An 18,435-nucleotide genomic window follows, 5' to 3' on the forward strand; every position below is an offset into this window, starting at 1 on the left:
GAAAGAAAGAAAGAAAGAAAGAAAGAAAGAAAGAAAGAAAGAAAGAAACAACACAGTGCTTAGATGCTATTCTGAGATTTATTTCATTTCATAGGTAAATAGATTTTTGATTAGAGAAACACTCTGCTTTTTTCTTTCAAAAGTGCTTGGCCGAGTGGTGAGATAATGCAAAGACTGAGCCTCATTTAATTATAAAGTCCTTTAGGTCCAGGCAAAACAAACTCCCTTGCTGTCTCCACGGTGCAATTAGGTTAGCATAATCTAAAGCCTGAACCACCCTTTCTGGTGCTTTACTGGGCAGTGACTGTGCAGGCTGCAGTGCAGTATTAAATCAGTGCTCTGAAGTACAGTCAAGATCAATATTTCCGAATGCCAGAGACCTCCACCTTTCTCAGGGATCTTTTGTCCCAAACTTCCCAGAGGTTTATCCATCTCTTCTGTCATAAAAGGCAAAATCTTTGGCAGAAACAACCCTGAAACGCTTCCAAGAAGTGAGGGCAGCATGGGAAGTTCCCCACACGCTGATTCCTTTGGGCATGTTCTTGTTAACAGAGATTTAAATAGGGGAATTTAAAGTCAAAAGTGTTAGATCAGCTGGAATTTGGCTTCTGGTGCAGACATGACCCTTCTTTGCTTGCTCAGGGACAAAGGAAGAGCGTGCAGTGCTGGGAAGGGCCACGGGCAGTGCAGGACAGCAAGTAACACTAAGGGCAAAAAGCCCTCTGTGCTCCCAAAGCCCTAGTCCTGTTCTCTGCTTGCTACACATGCACAGGCTGCTCAGGTGCATACACTGATGGACGCAGCCATCCTGTGGGCTGTGGGAGACGTGCAGACCCCAGCACGGGCTGTTTGTGAGTGCAGCTGGAGAGAAAACACTGCCCAGGGCAGCAGGGTCCAGGGGAACCCTATGTCCCTCAAAGTGTGGTGGGCCACAGTCCTCGTGTGGGCTCTGAATGCTCCAGTGTTGCTCTTCTCTTCATAGAGCTTTTTCCACATCCTCTGGCACCAAACACACTAAATGCAAAGAGAAAGAGCTGTTAGTTTAGGTCATTGTAATGCACCAGGGCTAGCGTTCATTATGCTCCAATAAAAAGGGCACTCAGACTCCACGAGGTATTGATTAAAATAACATTTATTGGAACTAATGCTAGAAGGAAGAAGAGCATGGTATACATAACCTGATGTCCTTCCAGATGCAGGGAACCCTGGGTTGTACAGCACTGGACTTCCAGCGGGTGCATGGCATGGTGCAAATCCCATCCGGGAAGAGATTTGGTCTTTGGAACTCCTGCAGGATTTTCTTAGAAGAAAACAATTCTATTAATCATTTCTCCTGCTAAGCAAAATGATGTTTGCATGAGAACATGCTGCTTTTCTTTAATATAAAGACAAGGGCATGCATGATAGTGCCAAGTGGGAGCTGCCTGCAGACACCTCCATTACCTTTAACCCCTTTAAGTTTATCCTGCAGCCAAGGAATATGTGCTACGCTGCACAGACCTGTGCCTGCTCAGGTTCACTGCTGCCTTGTATCTCATCTCTGTTAGTTAAACGCTCAGTTGGCAGGGCTACAGGAGCCCTTGAACCAAGTCACAGTAAGCGTTGCAGGTGCAATTCATCTACCCACCAGTAGATGTGTGAGCCATAAACAACCTGCATCCATGTCACTGTAGGATCCTCTTTCCTTAGGGAGAAGCACTTGTGTCTAAGGCTTGAATTTTCTACCTGGACGAGTTTACTGTGCTGGGTGCAGTGATGTATTCCTTCTGGTCACCCTCTATTTTCCCTTGACTATAAAGGGATGCATGGGTGACTTGCCCAGATCATTTGTCTTGGGGAACCAGCACATTTTCTGCCACTAAAGCCATTCTGTGCTTATCCTGCCTGAAGAAGAGCGATCTGTTCTCCCCACGCTGACCCCAGTACTCGGATGTGCTAGCACAGCACAATGTCTGTTGCTCTGATCAGGAAGCCTCTTCTGGGCCAGCAGAGTCCTGTGGGTTCTCTGTAAGACGCCACCAGGCAGAACAGTAAAATTTGCTTCCACTGTTGCAGAAAGGAGTGACCCCCATGCCTGGAGTGGTTTTATGCTCTTTTAGGAAGACTCCAGAGCTAATCAGTTTGGGACAGTGAGAGTCTTCACTGTACCAGGGCTCTGCTGCTGCTCACAGATCCCCTGTGCTTTTGGGAGGCTGTGGGCTGGAACTGGTGCACATTGGTCCTGTTGGATCTTGCTCAGTGCAAAAAGACCTCTTGGTGTCCCAGGTGCAGCCTGCTCTGCTGGAGACAGAACCAGCCAGGGAAATCCTGCCTGACCCTCAACAATGTGGAGAGCCCTCAGCTGGTGTAATTGTGTTTGCACAAACAACCCGTATCAGTTTAGAGGAGATAGCATCAGGAACTCATTGAAATGCAGCCACAGCCTCCACAAGAGTGCAGAGTGCCTGTCATAGCTTGAGGCAAAGGAGGGGACATGAGAAAATCTCAGCTCCACAGAGGCCCTGGGGCACTGGATGGTCCTTCCCGGGATGGTGCAGTGCTGCTGGCCGTGTCCTGGCCCTCCACAGCAGCTCTGTGCATGGCATTTAGCTGGCTTCTGAGAGAAGAAGGGCTGGGAGAGGCATTGAGGACTCCTCTCCACAGATCACGATTAGAAATTGTAGCAGGCTTCCTCACAGAAAGCACACACACTGTCGGGACACCTGGAGAGGGGTTGATTTGCTTTCATTTGTCTTCATAGCCCCACAGCCTGGGGCAAGGTGAGACAAGGAAAGACAATAATGAGGGACAATAATGAGGGATGAGGCAGTGGGCAAATGAGCCACAGGAAAGCCCACACAAATCTGGGCCTTAAAAACAAACAATAGCTGGAAATGGTGAAAATTTGTGCCATCATCTCACGGACGAGCGGCTTTTGCAAGTCTGGACACTGTACTGGTGCACGACCAGCTCAGAGCCTTCATTCTGGCCAGAGGCTGTGATGTTCACTCCTTGGGTGGGGATGTCTGAAGGCTACTTGGCTAATCACGGTATACAAAACACATGAAAATCATGGCTGTGGGGCCAGAAGTAGAGTTGGAGAGGGATTGACTGGACTGAACTGGACCGGATTGGGCTAGGTTGGGCTGGAATGGACTGGGATATAGTGGGCTGAGTCAGGTTGGGCTGGATGGACCGCATAGTGGAGAGCCAGTGGCTAGCCAAGGGGATTTTGAGGACCATCTATGTGAGTGTATCCTGTGATTTGTAGGACACACAGTTCCACAACCAGTGCAGCCATAAAAGAATCCTGTGACTATTCCGTGAGTGGATGCGAAGGCATTTACGAACTGTTCATTCACACACACAGTCCTGACAGAGGACAGATTACTAGCATAAAAATATTAATTTTAATAATATTTAAATTATATTAAAATATATAATTAATTTTGCAGGGAGGTCACTGATGTGTCCTATCTCCCCTTTGCTCCAGACAGTGAGAGGTCTCTCTGTACCGATTAAGTGTGAGAATGCTGTCTGTAGGCACCTTTCAGAAAAACAAAAAACAAAAACAACCCCAAAGCATTTCAATTAGCACCTAAGATGAATCAAAAAGGAAATTCCATGGTTATTCCCAAATATTTGCAATGAATTACCTTACTGCAGGAAGGAGGTATGCTGCACAGCACTGAAGGGGCTGGGGATCACAACTGTGTTCCTCTGGTACCATTACACTTAGAGGAGCTTACTTTTCTGGTCTGGTGATTAATTTTTGCAGGATGATTATTTTGCACTGGGAAAATAGCTGAAATTGTGAAAAGGAAGCAACAGGGAGATGAATTGTATCACCTCTCAGCGGCTATATGCAATTTTGTCATCTAATCCATACTGGGATTTGCTCAGACAACCAGGCTCTGCCAAGATCTCAGGGGCATTGGTGGTGGGAGCTTGCATATTTATTTGCTGGGGACTCTTCACTTTCTGACCTCCTGCCAGGGACCTGGACCCTGGTATTCCAGCATCTTTTAGCTCAGGACTCAGGACAAAGAAATAGAGCCTTTGTTTGTGGATGTCCCTTGAAACTGGGTGTGGATCATGACCCTGTGATCTCTGCTATAATCAGTCTGTCCTGGTCTTGTCGACCAACCCTCTGACTCACCTCTCCCATCCCATCTGGTGCTAGTTCTTCCTCCAGATTGCTTCTCATTAGCACTGGCTCCAAGTCTCCTGTCTCCTTTCTCCAGAACAGAAAAAGCTGCCTTTATTTGCTTGTACAGATCTGGCACACAGAGGTGGGGAGGGCATGCAGGTGGGAGGCAGAGACAGGCAGAGTTGGTGACACACACTCAACCCTGAGGAGCCTGTGCAGGACTGTCAGGCTCTGGTTCAAATTTCTGGTTAAGGGCCAAGCACATTGCCAGGTTCTTGGAGATCTCCCAAACCTGGTCCTGTTTCCCTGTGAGCTGGGTGTGACACTGTACAAGTCTGGCAACCCCTTGCATCCCAAATTGCTGCCAGGCTTGGCACTGAAGTTGGATCACTCCTTGAGTCTGGGGTGGGAAAGTGTACACAGGGCTGTAGTGAGATTTTGCAGTCCCAGTTCCTTCACCCCTTGAACATCTTCGTGGTCAGCTGTGTACCCAACATCTCTCAAACTGCACCTCTGACATGCTTACGTCTTACGTCCTGGTGCTGCAGACAGTCAGGTCTGGCTGCACTGCATGAATGGCAGTGGTGTGCCTGCCGAGCAGGAACGCTCTGCTTCCCCCAGTACATCCCAGTGTGCCAGGAGTGGGGCTGTGGGTCTAGGACAGACACGGGCAGTGTGGACAAACAGGGGTCTTGGATGCGTTAGAAGAGGTGGTAGCATAGGTGTATTGCCCTTGGGACTGGAACAGCTTTTGGAGAGCTACGCAGAAGGAAAGTTGTGTGGGAGAGGAAGGGCTGCCCATCCTGCTGCTACACGGAGCCTTATCAGAGTGGGATCTGCTCCCTCTGAGTCTGATGGGGATGGTGGGAAGGGTGGGAGTGCACAGGCCTGTGCTAGGCAGATTTGCAGCTGGATCATACACCTTGCTCCCAAACCTTGGCCAGCCTTCTGGGAAGTGCAGACAAGACCAGCAGGAGTGCCTGGCACACCCCTGTGTGCTGCACTGGGAGAACTGGGAGCACGCAGGGGAGCACTGGGATCCAGGAGCTGTACTCCAGGGCTGGACAGGCCCAGCCTCCAGCCCTGCTCTCTTCCACAGCCTGTCTTTCCCAGGCGGGCAGCTCCTGAAACTTCTCTCAGCTCCAATTGCTGTGCTCCACCTTTTATTATAATTGATTCTGCATCGCCATAGGAACCCGCTCCAGCGTGAGTGAAGCGCAGCTGCCTTCTCTGTGTGCTCTCCAGGAGACCGGGAGGCTGCTCCTTCCCTCGAGATGGCAAGTGCTGAAGCTGGGAGTAGCTGTGGCTGAGCGGCAGGGCCCCCCGGCCCATGCCAGCCAGGTACTGTCCATGCCCCAACCCCTCTCAGGTGCTCATGCTATGGGTAGGATGGGGGGCTTGCAGATCCAGGGATCCACCCGCCGCCCCCCCCCCCCAACAACACATTCCCTCTGCATTGTCAGGGATCACCCACCCCTCACTGGTGGTGGGCTCAGGAGGTGGATCTGGTGCTGGGGCCCGGTATATCTTCTGGTGGCAGTTGTCAAGTCTGTATGGAGAGAGAAGGATGTTGGACTTTGGGGTTGGGATGGATGGGAGCCAACTTTCCTTGGTAGCTATCTTCTTTCCCAGGCGGCTTAATTTGGCAGTGGAAAGGTTTCTGTAGGTGCTAAGACAACTGCAGACAGGAAGCACACCCTGCAGGGTGTTCTGCAGAGCCTTGCTTCCCATGCCCCCCCTCCCCAGGAACCAGGAATTACAAAGTCTGGGACTGAGGAACAAGCTTCTCTCCTTAGCTGAGGACGGATTAAACCTCACCCTTAGCTGAAGGCTGGTCCTTTATCGTGTCAAAGGCTCAGCTGGCCTGAGAGATTAGGACAGACCATCTCTTAAGTGGAAAAGAGGCTGGAGAAAGTTTACAGCTAGGTCAGGGGCACTGTGCTCGGTGCTGTGCCTGTGGGCTGACTCTGGGCATAGCTCAGATGCCAGCACGAGGGGCAGACATCAATAGGACAGGGAATGTGACAGTGACACAGTCATGGATCCCAGAGCCCCAGCACTGCCTGTGCTCCCTCCTGGGGCACTGGTGTCTCACACCCAACATCTCATGCTCCCGCCCTGGCCTGATAAGCTTAGTCCTCCCCTCCATGTCCTGGGTGCTACTCATCCTCCTCTACAGTTGGGCTCAGCTGCAATCCTGGCAGCAGAGCTGCCTTGCTGGGAAAGCCCCTTCACAGTGGCTGCATGGGATCAGAGAAACACTAGTATTTTTCCAATTAGACACAGGCTGGCTTAGCACAAGCTTTGCCAAGTTCTTCCATTGGGGTTTGGGTTGTAGACATGCATAAGAGCTGGGCTGGGCTGGAGTCCCGGGCCATCCCTACTACCAAAGGAACAGCCATGCAGCCAGTAGGGAGAAAGGGCATGCCTGGTGTCCTCCTGCACCCCAGGGTGAGGGGGTTGTGGATATAGCCCCTTCTGCCTGGCTCCCTGTGCTTGGGGCACATCAGTCTTCCCCAGTCCCTGCCCTGCTGTCTCCCTGCACACCAGGCATGGCAGAGGAGGGAAGGCCTCAGCAGTCCCTGCCTAGCTATGGGACAGGAGTGTCATTCCTTGTTGTGGAAAGTATTGAAAGCAGATGTTGGCAATGGGCTGTAGAACATGAAGGAACATCCGGATACATCAGTGCAGCTGGGGGGACCCTGCTGAGACTTGGAGTCTTCCTTGGACCTACAAGGGACCTGGGAGCTGGGCCAAGTACTGGGGAGGAGCATAGAGGGCTCATGAAGGAGGCCCTCGTGAAGGAGAATAAGCTGTTTCCACCCATCTCCATGGTTTGCTTTATGTGGGAGGCACAGACACTCCTAGAGAGGCATTCATGATCAGCAGCTCTGCTAGAGCAGAGACCTGTACCCCTTGTCTCAAAGCTGGGATCGTTAGTGCCACAAGGTTGATTCCACACAGGACAGGTTACTTGTTCCTGAAAAGAGAGCCTCCAAGCTCTCTCCCTAAGGGGCAGAACTAGGCTAGGATACAAGCAGGTCCTGTGAAAGGAAAGGTGAGCGTTGCAAAATGCCCACTGGATAAAATAAAGTGTTTGGGAAGAAGTCAACAGGGATGGTAACTCTCCCTACCTCCTCTTCTGAGCATATGAATCTCCAGTTGTCCTGGGACTTGCAGGCCCCAGTATGACAGTGGTTGTGTTTATGCTGGCAGCTGTGCAGCAACCCAGTGGGACTTGTTCGTTATTTGCTGCCAGGAATCAGCAGCAACATTTACTGAAAAAGGCAATGTAAGCCCAGCAAAGACCTCAGCTGTGTCGTGATCTCCGTATAACAGCGCCAGGCACAACCCTGCACCTCCCAGAAACGTGCCCAGCTGCCTCTGTCCCAGTGGGGCTCAGCAGACCAGCCTCAGGCTGTGGGCTTGGGAGCACAGAAGTGGGACGACTGAGGGAGAGCCACACGTCTGCAACACCTGCAAGTATAGCTTTTTCCTCTCCCTAGAGATCTTAGGCCCTGGAAACCTCTTGCTGAGGCAGAAACTTGTTTGTCTGCAAGGGTGCTTGCTTTCCTGTCTCCCTGGTGATTGCTTTTGCAGAATGTTTGCAACAGGCTCGTGTGTACCATGTGCAGCAACGCGATGAGCAAAGGGGAACGTGGCACGGGGTCCCGTGAGACCCATGGCTCCCACAGAGCCCCAGAGTGCTCTCAGCTCTGGGCAGGGCCCTGAAGCACGGCATGGTGTATGCTGCACTGCCCTGCTATTTTTGTGTAGAATATTGCCTTTCTTAGACCTTCCCAGAGCCCTGGATGCATCCATCTTTTGGATTTTTCTCCAGGTTTTCTCAAATAGGTTTATATGGGGAGTGACGGTGGGTTTGTGCTTTTCAAATCAGGTTTATTTTAGTACTGTTGTAATGAATTTGCTGCAGTTCTTTATCAGACATTTTACTCTGTTTTCTTCGTTTGAATTTAAATATTTTAGCCCCTCATAACTCCTCCTTCAAAACTAGTTCCTCCTTCTCCATTTAATACATTAGTCTCATTTGTCATTGTTATATAATTGTAAATGTCTATTTTTGGTTATAAGACAGTACTAAGTAAGTTGTGTATATTTAAAAGTGTGTAAACCAAGTCACTCCCTAGTTGTTGGACTGCATCCATGACACAGTGCAATTAAACCCTGCCTCACTGTGGCTTATAATAGTATCCATCTTCCAGTTCAATTCTTTGAATAGATCAGCCTTTCTGGTGTAATCCCAGTTTATTGTGCAAATCACATTGATCTTTTTTTAATTCCTGCTGATAAAGTGCACACTGTTAATTCCTAGGTGTTTCTTTATGTTAATTACAGTATTGAAAAGCTCCCAGCATCCAAATTCACAAAGACAAATTTATTAGTGACTTGGTGAGCTGCCTTGGCCCTGGATCCAAAGATGGGTTCCTCTCCCACCAGCCCTGTGCAACACTAACACAGAGCATACAGGCTGTGCACTAATGCAGAGCTAAGCCCCGCTGTGCCAAGGCTCCTGGCTTCATCTGTGATTGATGGTGGGAGTAAGCTGTGTAAAGGAAGAACAGATTTTTGAGCAAAGTACTGTAAATTGGAAGCAAGCAATACCAGAAATATCAGTATCCAGAAATTGCTGTCCAGCTGACACAAGACTTTCTCCAGCTGTTTTCACTGTTTGGGCTCTGATTCTTCTTTGGATACTCTTTATGCTTTACTGTACAGTACCTAGCCCTCGTTCTTGACTCCTGGTCAAAAAACTGCAAGAACTTGAAGGGTGGAATACACTGGTGCTAGCAGTGTCTGGTGCTGCTCAGTGAGCAGGCTGAGTCATGCCAATGCTGCACAAGATGCACGCTGAGATCCTATAACCTCCAGCCACTGCCCACTCGTGGGATCAGACTCTCAGTTTGGAGGTGTCTGCAGTGGGAACAGTAACCCCCCCACCAGATGGCACCCTGCAATTGTAAACACTTCTCTGTACTTCTTCACTACTCTTCTTTAGCAAGTTGCACGGAGAAGCTGTGGATGTCCCATCCCGGGAGCTATTTAAGGCCAGGTTGGATGGGGCTTTGAGCAGCCTGGTTTAGTGAAAGGTGCTCCTGCCCATGGCAGGTGGGCTGGAATTAGATGATCTTTAAGGTCCCTTCTGACACAAACCATTCCATGATTCTTTTAAAATATTTGTCATTCCCACACTAACATTTAATTTGTGTTTCATACCCATAAAATCTCCCCACAGTGTTAATAAATAGTTGACAATGGTCCTCTTCCTTTGTGAGTTCTGTCCCTATTTAGCAATTTCCATGTGCATGTATTCTTTTTAGTTACTAAGGGAACATGAATCTTAATAAAACTCAATCACATATTCCTTAAATAACATCTGCCTTCATTTAACAATCTTATCAGCATTTTTTTGGCTCTGCTCACAATTCTCCTCCCCAAATGGGAGAGAAATAATTTATCCTGCATACAGGGCTACTGTTTGGCAGAAAATCTTGTATTTTGTCCTGAATATGCATATTCCTCCCTACTCTATTGATGCGAGTTACGAATCAGTTGGGTACCTCCAGATTCGTGATTTGTAGTTGATTTGCTTAAAGCTGGGACGGTTCTGAGCATATCTGGTACCAACGACCACAAAGGGAATTTTCTTAACCCAGATGTGTCCATCAGAAGCATAAATCTCCCCTAAAGTCTCTGTGGCTGGTGGAAGGAGCATGGCCAGCCATGGCTTCTTGGCAGCCACAAAGCAGGGAAGCTCTGCCTGGTGTTTAAGCAAGACCCGGCATTAAGGGGGTCGTGGTGCAGGGTTAGATTCTATGTGCAATCACAAACAACCGGACTACAGAAGCCACAGTTGTCCCAGCACTAAGCTGGGATACATGGGTAGCACTTGGGAAGAGCACTCAGTGCAGGGGTTATTGGAGTCCCTGGCCCCATGCAGTGTATTTTCTGGAAGAACTTGTAGCAGGAAGAGAAGGATCCCATGATATGTTGTCTGATCTCTTTTACCTATTTGATCCCTGAGCTGTTTTTATAAAAGATTGAATTCTGACACGTGTGGCAATAATTTCTGAAGGTATTGAGAAAGTCGCTGTGCTGTATGTGGAAGTTTTAGGACAGCGTTGTTGAATGTTTCATGTGGAACAGCAGCTGGTTCCCACTCAGACATTTTTGCTGGGCTCTTCATTGCACTGTACAAAACTGAACTGCAAAAGGCTTGATGGGCATCCAGGCCCCTGGCCTTTCTAGGTTGGGGTCTTTGGAGAGCCTTGGAAAGTCATGCCTGAATTCTTGCCTGAATTCAAAACTTTCTGTTGGTCTCCTTGGCTGAGCTGGCCCTAGCTGTTGTGCCCCAGGGTGTATCCTTCTGTATCAACAGATGGAGACAGTATTGCTGCCTAGGACGTGTGTGTGAATGAGGGTGGTGGTGCTTTTGGCTGTTTCCTGATGTCTTCCAGGGGGACTCTTTGCTGCAGTCTCTAAGAGCACTCAGGCTCCAGGCAGGTTGGTGCAAGGGGGTGTCAGTGCAGATGTTCTCCTGGGTGAATGGAGCTAATGCTGCTCTGATAAGAGACATTGAGAACTTGTAGTAGTTTCTAACTTCAAAGGTGTTTCGTGGTGCTTTGCTATGACTGCTAGTGATTGTGGTCCTTTTAACCTCTATTGCTGTCTTTGTCCCTAGCCCAAGAAAGCTGGACCCTGGAGATCCTTGCTCAGTGACGTGGCTGTTTGGACACAGCCTGCTCCTGCTCCTGCTGCAGTAGCGATGCTAGTGCCCCCACGCAGCTGCAGTGAGGTAGGTGCTCTCCCAGAACTTGGTCACTTCTAGGTCTGGTGCAAAACCAAAGGCTTCAAAGCTTTGCACCAAAGGTTTTGGTGCAAAAACAAAGGTTCAAGGGACAGAGGCTGGACACATGTCCCTCAGTAGGAGTGGGCAAACTCTAAACTTGTGCCCACCTTTGGAGATTTTCAAGGCCAGATTAGATAAAGCCCTGAGAAGCTTACTGTGACTTGACAGCTGAGGGCCTTCTCAATCTACATTTTCCTACAATTTGGTGCAGTTGGTCCGAATGGGTCTTGCAGCACCAGGCTTGGCAGTTGAGCAGCCTCTCCAGAGGATTGCTGAGGGGTTATGACCAGAGTGGCAAGCTCTATACCAGCGGCCTGAGCTGCCCACCCACCCTATTACTTTGTGTCCCTGAAGACTGATGTTGCTGAGGAAGTGCTTCCTGAGCTTGCTAGAAAACCAGAGATCCACCTGTGAAATTCTGCCTTCAACGGTGGTAATGGAGATTTCCTCACTAGCATTTTCTACAAAGTGCCTCCTCCCTACACACACTCCTTTCCTCCTCCCCTATTGACTTTTTCCAGCTGCCAAAAGCAAAAAATAACCCCTCAAATTCTTTAATTAAAGCAAAAATGGCTCCTGGTGTTTAGGAGCCATGGTTGAATTTAAAATAACAATAATTAAGAGTTTTGCATGTGAAGTATTTGTTCAATTTAAAATATATCTTCCCACATTTCCTGGCTGAAAATGCATGCTTAATTCAGTCCATAGACACAAATGCCACGGTCCCCAGGCTTTTCTACCAGATACCTGCCTGTTTGGCTGCATCAGCTTTCAGGTAGCTGCATTTCTAGCAATGGAGGGCTCTTCCCTGCCCTTTCCTGTCTGTAATTATTTAGCAGGATTGCTGAAGCCTGTGGCCAATTCCTCGTCCCTCACCATCTTTGCTTTTCCCTCCAGGAGCTCTTGGCCTGTGCAAGAGTGAATCCCAGGCTCCTCAGCTCAGCTTAGCAGTGCCAGTGGCTATGGAGTGACCTGCGTGCAGGTGGTGCTCGGGGCGCGTGGGCACAGCAGGAGGCTGGAGCTTGCTGCCTGAGCCTAAATGCACCCTGTCCACGCACTCCTTGCAGCCAGAGTGCCTCACCTCTGCCATGAATGATGCATCGACAATGGATTATGAACTCCTGTCCCCCTCCTTGGTCGAGCACCCGGCCAGCACTGCGGGCATGGATGCTGAGCAAAAAACCGTCTTTGCCTTTGTCATCTTCCTCCTGGTCTTCTTGGTGATGCTGATGGTGCGCTGCTTCCGCATCCTGCTGGACCCCTACAGCCGCATGCCTGCCTCCTCCTGGACTGACCACAAGGAGGGGTTGGAGAGGGGCCAGTTCGACTACGCCTTGGTGTAGAGGGCAGGGATGGGGCGAGCCTGGGTGCTCTGTGTGCCTCCCATCCCAGCTGGCCCCGGCCCCGGCCCCCCCTTCCTCTGTGGTGTTGCCCCGGGCCAGCAGGGATGCTCAGAGTGGGGAGGTGAGGTCGGGCTCTTGTCTGGGGTGGGTTTTCTAGGGGTTTCTCTCTTTTCTAAGCACTTTTCAGTTCTCTTCGCAGTCTGCAGCACTCTTGGCGAGATGTGTTGGAGGGGTGATATGACTCCCCATGGTCCTTGCTGCCTGCCGTGCCCTTGGGCAGTGTTGTGTGCTGCAGTGAGGGGCAGGAGCCGATGGGATGGGGCACGGAGGACCTGCCCTCAGCCACAGCCCACAGAGCTCCTGGTCTGGGTGGCTCTGCCTGGTGCCAGGCCAGAATTTTGACCCCCACCTCCTCCTGCCTCCCACTTTGCCCTCGTCTGTGTCCTCTGGGGAGTGCTGACCATGGTCCAGTGTGTGTGCGTGTATCCCTGTAGCTGAGCTTTGTCTGTGAGGTGGTTTGTAGGCACCTGACCCAAGTGCTGGCTTTGTTCCTCTCTGTGTGGCAGCCCCAAGTGCCCCTCACAAGGAAGGGGCAGGTGGAGACCCCGTGTGCAGCCCCGTTTTGGCATCCAGCCCTGCAGCCTGCTCTCTGCTTTACACCGTAGTGACCTGTCCCTGCCGAATTGTGAAAACGGTCCGAGCAAGGCACAATCCTGCAGCCACTTGCAGACCTTCCTGGGTGGCCCTGCTGGGATCAGAAGTCCCACACAACACTTGGGAGATGCCCTTCAGCCAGCCCAGGCCTGGCAGTACCTTGCAGTACCCCACTCTGGGAAGTCCCTGCTCCAGCAGGATCTGGGCAGCCTCCTGGTGTCGGGGTGTGCTGGGGACGGCGGGCCCTTCCCTGACCATCCTGCGCCGAGGTAGCAGAAGGGCTCTGTAAGTAGCTGAGGGGAAAATACGGCTGTGCTCCCACCCCGCTGTGGGATCCATACCTCTCGAGTAGGGGTGCTGCAGCTAGTCACAGGGCTGGCTAGCAAAAGCTGTGGTGGGTTATGGTGTGGGACAGTAAGAGGGTTTGTACGAAGGGATTTGAGCCCATGGGGGAGAACTTCCTTGTGCACCATGGAAATAAAGCTGCACTGTGCTAACCCCACACAGCATTTCCTCTGCTCTGTGATGCGTCCCATCAGGCTCCCAGAGGAGTGCTGCTGCTCCCCCAGCAGTGGTGGGCTGCCCCATCTGTATCTGCCCGAGCCAAGACCCACGTCTCTCAGCACAAGCTGAAGCTGGTCCACAGGGGATGGGTGCCACGTGGGACAGGAGCCTCCCTGCCAGGCCATGGTGCTGTGGGTGCCTCAAACCTGGGGACACGTTCTCTCAAGGACATGCAGAAGGTGCTTCTTAGCCACAGTGTGGCACCTGGAGCAGGGTGGCTGGTCAAGGAAGGTCCCACTCTGGTTATGTCCCCTGTGGGGCATGTGGGCTGTGCCTGTGTGATGACCCAGGCACAGCAGGCAGCAGCCTGGTGGGTTCTGCTGCATCCCCCAGAACCTTCTGGGTGCGTGGGTTCATGTCACCCCTGGGGAGTCCCTGGGGCCACACGAGCACTGGCATGGGGGAAGGAATGACTGCTGCGTGTTGCAAAGAAGCAAAGGCTCAGGTACCGGTTTGGGTGCTACGTGTCCCTGGGCCTGGGAGTGAGTTCTCCCCGTGGCTGTGTCAGGAAGGGCAGCGGGGAAATGACAAGTTACAGCTCCATAATACTCTGATAGGAAAAACCAGTGGGAGCTTTCTGTCATGGGGATGGCTGTGATAGCGCAGGGGCATTGGTGTTAAGGTTAGCATCACACAGGCAGCAAAGAAAGAGTGGCTGACAGTTGGCACCACTCTACCTAACACAAGACTAATACCACTCAACTAGTGCCAAGCCTGGCAGCCCAGGCAGCCGTTTAGGGGGACTGTTTGCAGCTATCTGATCTCAGTGGGAGCGTGTTTTCTTCTGCTTAACTGTCCTCCCACCCAGCGGGGCCCCTGCTCTCCCATCACCCATGAAGGTGATGATGGGCTTCCTCGCAGTCCTTGGGATGCTGTGCCCTCTTGTGGCACATGGCTCCGCAGCCGAAAGTGCAGCTCTGGCTCTGCGAGGGAGGCTGAAAACCAGCATGTCAGCCTGGAACTAAGAGTTTGAGTTGAACTCAATCAGCTGGACCCTGGCTCCAGGACATACGGCCGAAAACCTGAACACACTGCCTGTCACGTTCACTGCACAGTCGAGACAACCTTTGCATTGCATGACCTCAGCACAAGCACCGTTCAGCAGACATGTACATTTATGCACACCCATGTACACCCCCACAGCCCTGCACAGCTCCAACATTCTTACACATGCCTGCACCCACACATCCACCTCCATGATACAGCTACAGCCCCACACCACCTGGCTCACATAAAACCCCTTGCACATATACAGACACACAGGCCACCCTACCCCTTCAACTTACCTCCTGCATGACCCACCACAGGTCTGTAGGCTCTAACTCTTCCCCTCTCCTTCTAGTCTCCTGCATGCCCTCCATCTCCTCTCTGGGCTCAGACCTCCAGCATAATTCTCCTTCCCTCTGGGAGCAAGAGCAAAGGACCAGGTAAGACTGTTAATGTGTCCCGCCTCGCTCAGCTATCTTCTGCTCTGAGGCTTTTGGAGGGACCCCCAAAGCCACTACGGGTACCCAGGGGTGCTGAATTATGCAAGGGTAGAAGAGCTGGGTGAGGCTGTTAGTACAGAAGAGAAACCAGCATAGTGCTGCCACCAACCACTGCTGTGTCCAGACTAAGAGGAAGACTCAGAACCACTTAACCCAAAATAATTTTATTGTTGCAGTTGCTTCTGATACAAAAAAGAATTCCACAAAGAGCCATCTCTCTCTGCAGGACAAGGGGGGGCACAGGTTTCAGTTTCAATGCTTCCCAGAAACATCCAGCAAGAAATGTCAATACAAAAAACACCACACCAGAGAGGAATGAAGGAAACATTGAGCTTTTTCATTTGATAGTTTTGGCTCAAAACACACACACAAACCCATCTCTGCTAATTTATTATTATTAATAGTTTTTTTTTTTTTAAAAAAAGCACCTGTTGGAAAAACAAAATCAAAACAAAAATAATAATAATAATAAAACAAAACAAAACAAACAAAAAAAAATTCAAACATCAGGCCACCCATCCTGTCATGAGCTCTGGAACTCTTGCAAAACCAGAGTCTGGAGCTGCATTATACAAAAGAGTTTTCAAGTTTGACATTAGCCCAAATACAGTATACATACACTTCCCCCACCCCATGTGGTGGCAGCGTACCAGGAAAAAACAATCCCCCTCCTCGCAAGTACCAAAAAAGCTACAGGAATATACACTCCTCACAACAAGCAATCATAACTTTGGTGGTTAAACATAAATATGGAAGGGTGGATGGATACAGTGCACTCACGTTGATGATTCAATACCAGCACCAGCTTCTGAAAGCACCTTAGATTTGTTGATCAGGTAGTTTTGTGTGTTAACAGAGTGAATTAGCACCTTTCTTTCCTTTGCTGATGCACAGCGTCGATGCAGAACTGAAAACAGATTCGTACAGAACTAGGAAATGGCATTGCAAGGACCAGCTGTGGGAAGAACGCTCTTGAGGGAGGAAGAAAAGCCCACCTGGACAGAACAGTCTGGACAGACTAGTTGAGGCAGCAGGGAGACCTTAATTTTCTTAATTCATGTTTTCCAGATCCTTTTTAGTGCATTTCCTTCATCTGCATTAACCAAAGACTGCGTATTTCAGTTGCTACCCTGGACTGACCAAGACGTATGTAACAACCAGAAGGGAGTGACTTCCAGTCCCCATTTTCTCCTGACTCAGGGGAATCTGGCTATAACCACTGGTGTCACAGAGATGTGGGAGCTCAGAGTCAAAGGCTCTTTGGAAAATGAAAGCCTGACTGTCCCTGCCTCTCTCTCTTCCTGCCAGGCTGCAGATCCCACCCACCCCCATCTTGCTCCTTATGGCAGGATGTTTTTTTTACAGGATTTTCAAACATTCTCATTAGTGATGGCCAGCAAACCTGCCTCTGCAGAGTGCTCTCAAGTTCTCCATCCCTCTGGCAAGGGAAGGATCCAGAAGCTCTGAACCAGACTCATGACATTTTTCCTGCCAGTTTAATTTGTTCAACCACATTCAACAGTGCAATTACTTGTCTTCCTCCAGAGCTCCTCCTCACTTACATAAGGACACACTAACCCCTGGACTTGCTGGAGCTCTGGAAAAACCCTTCCAGCTCCAATCTTTAGAGAGACTGCACACGTTCAGCACACTGTAATGTGCTGAACCCTCTGTTCCCTACGTGATCTGGCCCTGTGGTCTGGCTGCTTCATGATGTGAGGTTAGCAATCTGAACTGCCCCTTCACTCACCAGTGACCTTTTCAGTTTGACAGAGGAGCCTAAAAGGATCACAGGACATGGAGAGGACAGAGAGAGAGAGAGAGAGAGCAGCCAGTGTAGGTATGGAAGGGTTTCTGCGGCACCACAATGATAATGCAGAAGCAAAGAAGGAAAAAGAGCTGTTGGGAAATGCACTAACATCACACTGTGTTGTAGCTCCTTCCAAAGCTGCCCCCAGACCCCCTCCCATTTTTTTGGGCTGTATGGCCTGCGACCATGAAGGACAGGCAGCTTCCCCGTGGTACTGCTCTTGCCAGCTCAGACCAACAGTATCTTGTTTAAAGGACACAGGCAGGAGCTGAGCACAGGGAGGGTGTCCCTGCTAACAAGGTTGGAACCTTTGACAAAGCTTTCATGAGATCTTTTGTGGTGTGGTTTGTTTTTGACCCAAGCAACCCATGAAGTGGAGTATCCCCGTGCGGCCCAGGCGAGCGCTGAGCCCAGAGGGACATTTCCCATCAGTTGTACAGTGCAGTGGGGGAGGTGGTGGCAGGGGGTGCAGCGAGAGAAAAGGCAGTTGTTTCCAGATGTGGATGGCAAGGCTAAGGATTGTACTGTCGGTATGGTGGGTGGGTCTCATGGCTGTTAGTAGAGCTGGAGCTGGAGCTTCATCCTCAGTGCTTGGCCCAGCTCCCCTGCTAAGTAGTTGAGGTGGTTCTTGGCCTCTAGTTTCTGCAGTTCCCTCTTGCGGTACAGGGGTACGCTCACGATTTCTAGCAAGTAGGTGCCAGGCACTATTTTCTTGCGGCCAAGATGCAGGTAGCTGAGCCCCTCTTTTTGGTGGATGCGGAAGTAGCCATCCTCATTCCCTTGGGAGATGAGGTACCGCACACGGTTCTCCAGGGGCTCCACAGCTGGCAGAAGCTCTAGGATGTGCTCCTTGTGAGCCAGGTCAGAGAGGTTCAGCGTCATGGACAGCGGAGCATCCACATCCATGCTGGCCAAGTTCACAGTGTGATCCTATGGAAGGAGCCAGACATGTTACTTACAGATACCAAGAAAAGCTCATGGCCTGGTAAAGAAAGACTTGAGTTAGGCCTCATGGGCCGCCCCAAGGCAGCTCAGAGAAGTGAGTGCAATTTCTATGGTCCTTACTGTCCCCTAAGTGTTTCTTGGTTCTCTGTTTTGTATCTCTGAGACAAAACCAGCAAGTCCAAAGCCCTCATCTTCAGGGAAAGCATCAATAAATCTATGGTCATTTTGCTCAAGGCCTGAAAATGCCTCCAAGACCTATGTGTCCTGAGAAGGCCTGTGAACTTGGCCAAGTCTTTGACAGAGGCCAAAGCTTCCTTTCAAGGAAGCTGTATTTAGACTGACAGGTCCAGTCTGGAGTCGAACACTAAGTGCTGATAGCCCTCTGTGGCCCTGTTGGACCTGTTACCTTATCAGAGCCTCTTGCAAGGGAACGTGTGCCTTATTTCTAGGTTGCATGCATCTCCAGCCATTTGTGCCCAAACCACACAAGTGTGTGTCACTTAGAGTGTCCTGACTCTCCTCTGATATATTGTAAAAGGTCTTCCATTTCTGCAGGACCTCTGAATTTGGTTGTCTCCATAAACACCCAAGCACTCAGTGAAGGCAGGTACATGCTGTCTCTGCCTTGGACTGAG

At 50.4% G+C, this 18,435-nt stretch overlaps 2 protein-coding genes across 7 annotated transcripts in view; one reads left to right on the forward strand and one right to left on the reverse strand.

The window, feature by feature from the left end:
• CTXN1 (cortexin 1) overlaps positions 1-13,496 on the forward strand; it is a 35,489-nt gene extending 21,993 nt beyond the window's left edge. The window contains exons 2-4 of one of the 2 annotated variants that reach the window (XM_035348366.1): positions 5,322-5,470; positions 10,830-10,943; positions 11,895-13,496. In XM_035348366.1, the coding sequence (XP_035204257.1) occupies positions 12,086-12,340 (255 nt within the window). In that variant the 5' untranslated portion in view covers positions 5,322-5,470; positions 10,830-10,943; positions 11,895-12,085 and the 3' untranslated portion in view covers positions 12,341-13,496. The remainder of the gene's footprint in view (positions 1-5,321; positions 5,471-10,829; positions 10,944-11,894) is intronic. The other variant, XM_035348365.1, reaches the window with a different exon arrangement.
• A 1,696-nt stretch (positions 13,497-15,192) lies between these two features.
• The window catches only part of FBN3 (fibrillin 3), a 116,238-nt gene continuing 112,995 nt past the window's right edge, over positions 15,193-18,435 (reverse strand). For all 5 annotated transcript variants that reach the window (XM_035348300.1, XM_035348298.1, XM_035348301.1 and 2 more), the window contains one exon: positions 15,193-17,785. In XM_035348300.1, the coding sequence (XP_035204191.1) occupies positions 17,411-17,785 (375 nt within the window). In that variant the 3' untranslated portion in view covers positions 15,193-17,410. The remainder of the gene's footprint in view (positions 17,786-18,435) is intronic.

This window comes from Oxyura jamaicensis, chromosome 28, assembly GCF_011077185.1.
Source record: "Oxyura jamaicensis isolate SHBP4307 breed ruddy duck chromosome 28, BPBGC_Ojam_1.0, whole genome shotgun sequence".
Lineage (NCBI taxonomy): Eukaryota > Metazoa > Chordata > Aves > Anseriformes > Anatidae > Oxyura > Oxyura jamaicensis.